This window comes from Notothenia coriiceps, unplaced genomic scaffold, assembly GCF_000735185.1.
Source record: "Notothenia coriiceps isolate Sejong01 unplaced genomic scaffold, NC01 NC01_scaffold00010968, whole genome shotgun sequence".
Classification (NCBI taxonomy): Eukaryota; Metazoa; Chordata; class Actinopteri; order Perciformes; family Nototheniidae; genus Notothenia; species Notothenia coriiceps.
Window position 1 is genome coordinate 730,450 of NW_011343669.1, and position 8,677 is coordinate 739,126.

General features: G+C 41.7%; 1 protein-coding gene across 1 annotated transcript; it reads right to left on the reverse strand.

The window, feature by feature from the left end:
* Window positions 1-5,225: 5,225 nt before the first annotated feature.
* Window positions 5,226-8,364, reverse strand: LOC104946369 (mediator of RNA polymerase II transcription subunit 24-like). Its single transcript, XM_010772194.1, has 3 exons — window positions 8,266-8,364; window positions 6,647-6,727; window positions 5,226-5,403 (listed from the first exon to the last, which is right to left on the reverse strand). Exons 1-3 carry the CDS (start codon window positions 8,315-8,317, stop codon window positions 5,246-5,248), a joined length of 291 nt encoding a protein of 96 aa, XP_010770496.1. The 5' UTR covers window positions 8,318-8,364; the 3' UTR covers window positions 5,226-5,245.
* Between the last annotated feature and the right edge of the window lie 313 nt (window positions 8,365-8,677).

Below are 8,677 nucleotides of genomic sequence, written 5' to 3' on the forward strand. Positions count from 1 at the left end.
AAAATATACCATTACCCTCGTATATACAGTACTCCTTTTTATGAGAAACTTGTCTGGATCTGATCATAGCCGTTGTATATCGAGTACAAATGTAATGTGACCTTATAAGTGCTTTGCTATTAGTGCTGAGATGAAATCAAGCACCTGTTAGCTTCAAATATTTTTGTAAGTATTGGTATTAAGTTTTCACAGACCACCTTAAAGCTTTCATTTGCAAAAACAATTTAGTTTCATGAGACACAAATAATTTAAATCAAATTTGATAAAGTTAAGATATTTTCAAACCGAATTAATAATAGAATATTAGGACAATTATTGTAAAGTGGTATTAACCATCCACTGTGATAAAGGAGAAATTACCTATGCTGTATATTAGATAGATGATATTGAAACTGTGACTGAAACCAGGCCAAACATCACTCATGCCTTTGCGGTTGGAAAAGGACAAAAACCACTTTGTAAAGACTTCCTGAGTCATATGGTTGAATGTATAATGACCACAAATAGTTTTTGCCACCCATAGTGAATATTACAAAATACGTTTCTACTTAGCAGGACGCAGAGAATCTCCCAGAAGATCGACTAGCGTTTGAAACTGACACTGTGTTGAGTTAACTGCCTGTCCAGCCTCAACCAGAGCTAGGCGGAACACCAATTTGGTTCATGAACACAAATAATTTAAATCAAAACTTGATAAAGTAAGATATTTTACACACAGAGTCTATTAAAGGCTGTCTTACAACCACTTGACACACATTTCTTCTTATTTGCGCTGCTCCTGAAGCTCTAAGAGCATGACTCCATATACACATTAGATATTATACAGTCACAACCGATAATTATTAAGACTTAGCACATTTACTAACAACCATTATATTACCACAACTAGTGATAACCATATACCACTATAATCTACACATGACTAGTGACGAGTCACAAAGAGGTCATTATCATAAGAGATAAAATATAATGTGGTAGCAATATATATATAAGAATGTGCCATCCCTACCTGATCCGCGTAGAACAAACATAAGTCTGGGGGCATGAATTTGTGATAACAGGCGCCTGACAGAGGAGCGGACATCTTCTCCAGGTGGTGGTGGGAAGGAGTCACAATACCACCAGAGCTTAGGAAGAAGAGCTATCTTCTTTCTACCTTGCTAACAGAAAAGAACGGAAAAGATTTATAGGAATATTAACGCTCTTCCAACAGACCAGTTTACTTTTACATTGAATGAAACTTAAATACTTTTAACCTTTGGATTATTATGGGCTGCTTAATAAAAACTAGGCAACTAATTGAAATAGTGACCATAACTTTCTACAGCCTGACAATCAAGCTCATTTCATATTTGGAAAATATAAGATCAAAAGATGGATATATTGATGTTCTTAACCCCTATGTTGAGTGTGATGGGTCTGCCCCTCTTTAAAGCCCAAGTCCCAGCTTGGTCCTGAATCCACTAGATGGCGCGCATTTTTACTGGTTTCGAATGACTCTCCTGGTTTCACGAACATAACAGACAGGGTGGCAGAGACACAAAGATACAAACCATCAGCACACTATACACAAACAAACAACGCATCTCAGCAGTTTCCCAAAAACAACACCAGACAGTACAGTAACTACAGTGCAGTACTGTATATCTCCAGAGACAGGCATTTTGTTTGGCCCTGGACTGCTTTGTGTCCTGCAAGAGGGTTGTAGGAACAGCACGACCACTGTAAAACAACGTTGTTAATACTTAGAAGAGAAACTAATGGTCCGTCTGCATGTCTGATGGTTTCCCCAGTCGCATCTCCGGTATACTGATTACTGTGACAGTGTATTCGCTTTTAAAACCACACCCAAACCCCGCCCTCACCGCTCCCTCACTCTCGAAACATGGTCCTGCAAGAAATACCCCCGCGTTGAAATCAAAACGTCCTCGGTCCTCGAAGCCAACTCCTATGAAAGCACTGCGCCTCTGTGGACAGGAACGTGATATTACAGATACTCACCTGAAAAAGAAGTCAATAACACGTTCTCTACCAATCTTAAAAAGGTTTTTTGTTTTTCTAAAATGCACATCTCACCGCTGGTCATCCTGTATGCGCACGCAACAAAATATCGGGCTGGAGTCGCTGACCGTTTCCGCAACTGAAACACCGCGGGGTACTCAAGTAATAATGGTGCCTGGGCAAACAGCTCCCCTGCAGGACAATTTGGGGAAAGACAAAATAAGCATACAAATTAGTTTGCCAATCATGCTTTTATCGGAAGTGATTTCTGAATTGTTTTAGCCTGGTTGAAATAAGAGCTGTAGCCAAGGGTGTAACTTTTGGTTGAGAAGTGGGGACAAAAACGAACGAAAAAACGTCTCGATTGAATCCATTTCCTTTCAAATTACAAGGGCCTCAACGGACTACCGCCCTGTAGCACTCACCTCCATTATCATTTGAAGTTCTTTGAGCGGTTGTCAAAAACATTCATCACCTCCTCCCATCCCCCTCCTCCTCCCTCCCTGACTTCTGGACCCCCCTGCAGTTGGCCTGAGGCACAGTCCACAGACCAACGCCATAGCCCTCACCCTCCACACTGCCCTTCACAACCTGACCAGCAGGAAACATATGTGGAGAATGCTGTTCATTGACTACAGTTCAGCTTTCACCAACGATTGTGGGCCCTTTCAGCTGCATCAGGGCTCAGAGACCTCGGGCTCAAACCAGCGCCCTTCGGACTGGATCCTGAACTTCCGACTGGGAGCCCCCAGGCGTGCGGGTGGGAAACATCCCACATCTGCTCTCCCTGATCCTCAACACCCGGAGCCCCTCAAGGCTGCGTGCTCAGCCCTCTCCTCTACTCCCTGTTCACACATGACTGTGTGGCCACACACAGCTCCAACACCATTGTGAAGTTTGCTGACAACACGACCGTCATCGGCCTGATCACCGACGGCGACAAGACGGCGTAGAGGTTGAAAAACCTGACATCTTGGTGCCAGGACAACAACCTCCATCTCACCGTCAGCAAAACCAAGGAGCTGATTGTGGATTACAGGAAGCAGCCGAGAGAGGGACACGCCCCCATTGCCATCAATGGGACTACGGTGGAGAGAGTCAGTAGCTTCAGGTTCCTCGGTGTCCACATCACTGAGGACCAGACATGGACTCATCACACTAACACCGTCACCAAAACAGCTCGACAGCGGCTCTTCTTCCTCCGCAGGCTGAGGAGGTTCAACATGGACTCCAGGATACTCTGCAACTTCTGCAGGTGCACTATAGAGAGTATCCTGACTGGCTGCATCACGGCCTGGTACGGCAGCTGCACCGCCCTCAATCGTAAGGCTTTACAGAGGGTGGTGAAAACTGCACAGAACATCACCAGGACGGAGCTGCCATCCATGGAGGACCTTTACTCCCAGCGGCTCAGGAAGAAATCCCTCCGGATTATAAAAGACCCCCATCACCTCAGCCACAAACTGTTCTGTCTGCTGTCGTCTAGCAGGCGTTACCGCAGCATCCGGACTAAAACCACCAGATTCAGAGACAGCTTCATCCCACAGGCCATAAGACTATTAAACACCTGAACTTTTGAAACAACATCCATAACATGAATCCACTTCGAAATTATGTATCTAATATATCATATTTCAATCACTTGTATACTCTTATTGCACTATTTCACTATTTTTCATTTTGTATTTACTTGTACTATTTATTTTCATTTTTTCAGTTTTATTGTGTTGCACCCACACATTTTTGCCGGCTGTTACTCTCATGAGCGAGGCGGAAAATAATAGTTGTATCATGCCAAAAAGCTGCGGTGTCGTTTATTGCACCTCAAACATTAAAACAAATCCAGAGTTCAGTTTTTCTGTACTTCCTCCAAGAAAAAAGGACAATAAAAGAAGAGCTCTGTGGCTTCAGGCTTGATCGCCATTCAAATGACAACGTTGGTTTCCCCCAAAAGTGGGCGGGGCCGTAAAGTGATGTAGATGTTACTCTCATCTATGGACATCGATCGCCTACTGCTATATTTAACCATATATCGAGCCCGATCTTCGATTTAATGTAATTGTTTGCTTGTCTGGCCATTGTAACCGGGTTCTTTGAAGATCCAAAAATCCACTGTTTTCTTACATTTCTGATCTGATTGGCAAAAACTTCAGAATTTGTATTGACCGCCATTCAAATGACAGTTTTGTTTTCCCCCAAAAGTGGGTGCAACCGTACTTTTTGCCCGGAAATGATGCATGTGTTACTCTCATTTATACATTAACAGAGGTATGTAAAGCAACAATGGAGTACATTCACATAGTTATGGATATTCCAGCAAGTTTTAAAACAAACAAAATCATTATAATATTTTGGTTAGGAATCCAAGCAACCTTTTCTGTTGTCAGTGTAACTGGGTGTCAAGCTGATGATTAGAAGTTTGTCAACTCTATAAATATAACTCTTTAACTGAGAAATCTATTCATTTGTAGGCGAGGAGAAGAAGTATTTTTTCCGTTATGAATATCTCATCTACCCATTCCTCTATTGCGGGGGAGTGAGAATGTTTCATACTGTTAAGTGACATCAGCTGTCTCTTGCATAAAACAAAACTAGATGGCATTCACATAGTGAAAGAGATAAAAAAAAATACATTTGAAGAACTCGTCAGCAATTTCTCTTTCTAGAAATCATGACCCGGTGACTCAAGATGATCCAAATACATTGTTGTAAGCAGTTTCAAGCAGGAACTCATTTATTTCTACCCACGTATACCAAAGAAAGAGCACCAGCTTCTTGTGCGTAAGTAAACACACGCTTTTTCTACTGCAGGGAAATATGGTTTGTGGTTGTAGTTTGTTAGAAGGAAAATAGTTCCCACGTGAAACTGCTCACAACAAGATCTGTGGATTATCTTAAGTAACTGGTTATGATTTGGAAAGACAGGCACTCAGCACCACAAGCCAAAGGTAATTTACAGTACAATAAACATCTCTACGGCCGACATCTCAACAGTCTGCAACTCACGCTAAAAGCAAAAAAATGCAAATAAGAGAGGAGAGACAATATGTATATTGAAATTAGCAGTCCCTTCGACTTGTTCCAAACACACACATTGATCAAATCCGGAGCATGGCCCTTCGAGACACACCGTTTATGAAGAAAGACCAAACCCTTTCCCAGCAATGTGTGATGTAACCTTCCCCTCCTTATCTCTATCCCTCTCCAGCTCCCACCCCGGTTTCTCTTCCCTCCCAGCCGGACGCTAACTCACCATCGTGAAGGGCATGAACTGCAGGATGCTCCCCCGGCTCCCCTGCTCCAGGCACTCAACACACTCCTCCATAAAACTCTGCACAAACTGGGTGTGAGGTCCGGCCATCTTGGAGCCCAGGATGGAGGAAATGAGGAGGAACAGGTTGGCTGAGGAGAAGAGAGAAGGTGGTTCGAATTACTGTCCTGTCTTTGTTAGCATTAGCATTAGAATGAGCATTGACTGTTCTTTCCTGACATCTTCAAGTCATCATTAAAAACTCACCTGTTCACCATGGCCTTTGACCTCTAACCCATCACAGTCCCCCTGCTTCCACTCCTACTTATTTAATTTTGTACCTTATTATTTGCCCCTTTTGTTTGTTTGTTTGTTTACCATGTAAAGCGTCCTTGGGTCCCTTTAAAAGGCGCTATACAAATGTAATCTATTATTATTATTATTTGCTGGGTCCAAACAAACACACATTGCCACATAAACAAAAAGAAACATAAAAAACCCATTAGATCATCTTATGTAATTAACATTTAAGTTATTTAGATCCTTTCAACCATCCTTAAAGCCCCTGTCACACTGTCCCGAAATTGACACCCGATGGACACACGATTAAGGAAATGTTCAAAATCGGCTCTGATCGTAACAACATCGGGCCATTCGTGAGGACATCTTAAGCCATCGTATGACCGCCGGTGGAGTTTCTCAGGCTCCGGCAGCAACTTCGGGAGCGGTGGCAACATCTTTGGCATCACAAAGCATTGCCGAAGGACCTTGTGAAGGTTCATTTTCGTGTTGATTTCGTGTGTCCATTTTGCCCTTCGTAAGGCATTCGTGAGGGCATCTTAAGCCATCGTATGACCGCCGGAAAATATCAGTACAGTATCATAATACTTTAACATAATTGTTTGTGGTACTTTCGTTGCAGCTGTATGTCTTGTAAATGTTGACTTCGTGTGTGGTTCGGGGCCATCTTCGTGCGAAATTCACAATTCAGTATTTGTGTGTCCATCGGGTGTCAATTTTCGGGACAGTGTGACAGGGATTTAAAGGGGCCCTATTATGCTATTTCAGGTTCATAGCAAATAGAAGCCCAAGTGTTAGTGATGTCACTATGTGGGATGTTAGCCTTTGCAGACCATTTACATGCACACAGACCTATAGAATATAATAATAGGGCCCCTTAAAGCCAAACACAAAAATAATAAAATGAGTTCGAAATTCAAAGTTCAATTAAAATGTCCAAAATACAGATATTTTTAAAGCAACATTTACAGAATGATTATGATGATGTTGAAAGTGATACAACTTGAACGTTGGCATGGGCATCCATTGTAAAAGGAGGGCCTTTTGGGGTAATTATAAGCATGTGTGGATGTTTAGCACAGAGAGAGATCTCACCCAGGACTCTGTTGAGAGGGTCCCTCATGTTGACGGTGTGCAGCTGCGAGGCAGACAGCGAGCTGCTCATAGACCGGTCTCCTATGAGGAAACATGATGTGAGAAACAGCAGAAAAAATCCCTAGTTTTGTTTCCATTTGACTCTGTCACATGGGGAGAAAACAAACACAAAACAACAGAAAATCAACAGGGAACTTGTGATTATCCACAAGTTTTCTGTTGGGGGTGACAAAATGTCTGGACTAGAGGTTTTGAAAGTCTAAAAGGATTCCCTCCAGGGCTCTCTTTCACAATGTACGTTTGTTCCTTAAATAACCTTCTTAGACACATTTCAAAACCAAAAGTACAATATGCCAAAAATCTTTTTAATTATCTTTAGAAGTAAACATATATTCCATCAAACTTTTTTAGGTGAATCGATGATCTCATTAGACTTTGGATAAAAACAAACCACTACAACTCCCCCAGTTTTCAGAGTTATTTATAAAAATAGCTCATGCATTCCTTCCTATGTCATGCAACACACCGATCCTTAACGCCCTGTTTCGGAATTATTTTGACGTGGCTGTAACAAACACTGAAAAGGTGAAACTTCCCTAAGCTGAATCATGATTACGTTAGTCAGGCTGATAAGAGCAGTTTGGAGAAAGAGCTAAAGATGTGGAAATAAGAAGTAAACTATTACATAAATCACCAACAAGTTTTAAAATAAAAGTTGAGTCATTTTTTTAACAAAGAAAATAAACTTAAAGGTGGGGTATGTCATTTATTTCAGAAACACTTTTTGTTATATTCCATGGAATGCTCTTAACATCCTGATAGCAATGAATATAATAAATGCTTTGACAATTAATACATTGAAAAATGTCATGTGTGGAAGCCGTGGCGCTGTAAAAAGCACGACCAATCATCTGAGCCGGCCCGGCTAAAGTAAGTGGATGGCCTACCTGCCTGTCAGCCTTCCATCTGTGCACAAACTTATCTCGTGCCCTCATTGGTCATGTGCGCATTCGTGTGTGTTGGAGGAGGGGCTCTGTAAGGAAGTCTGAAGGAAGGGGTTGTGTATTTTCAAATTCTAGCGCAGTCGAGCTGGTTTCTCCATTCTTACCTACCCTACCTTTAAGTCTCAGTTTTGAGCTTCTTGAATGTGAATACTTTGTATTTTCCCTGCTCTCCTTTGACAGCTAACAGAATATGTTACAGCTGTGACCAAAAGAAGATATTTTATTATGGCATTTTTCATCACGACTGAAATTTAAAAAGACCTGAAAACGTATTAAATAATTGCGAAACGAATAGAAAATGAAAATAGTAATTAGTTTAAGCACAATTTGAAACCACAATTCTTCTATTGTTCTCAAAAGCAATCTCTCTCCTGTATAGTACTGAATGATTCAAAGCCAAACACCTCACATTAAACTGCAGAGCTCAAGTCTGAACCTGCTGACGGTTAAAACAGATGCTTAACGACAGCCTGAGCTTATTTATGCTTTTCTGATTTAGCTAAAGCACTCACAAGAAGCAACTCGCTGGTAACAGGTTCTTAAAAAGCCAAACGACTGAGAGGCCACCGGCTTCATAATTCAAGTGTATTAAAACCCAGACATTAATAGACTGACCTGGACTGGAAAGGGCAGCCGGCTCGTCCTCATTGCTGCTGAGCAGGCGCATTAGTTTAGAGGGCTGAGTGTCATCCAGGGGAAAGAGGCTGTTGTAGTCCTGCGGGTAAAAATATATAGTATCATGTCTTCATTAAACGAACCATGCATTGAATACATGCATCTCAAAAAGAGGTGTTTCATGCCAGATACAGCTATTAGCTCATATCTGTAGTACGCAGTTAGACTACATTGTTTTAGACACATATTTAAACAATGAGGGATAAGAGAACACATTTCAACATCTCTGTTCCTCACGCTGAAGATTAGTATCAGAATCAGGATACCTTTATTAGTCCCACAGAGGGGCAATGTGCATTGTTACAGCAGAAAAGAGCCAACGACAGCTTAATGTTACCTAGAAGTATTCATA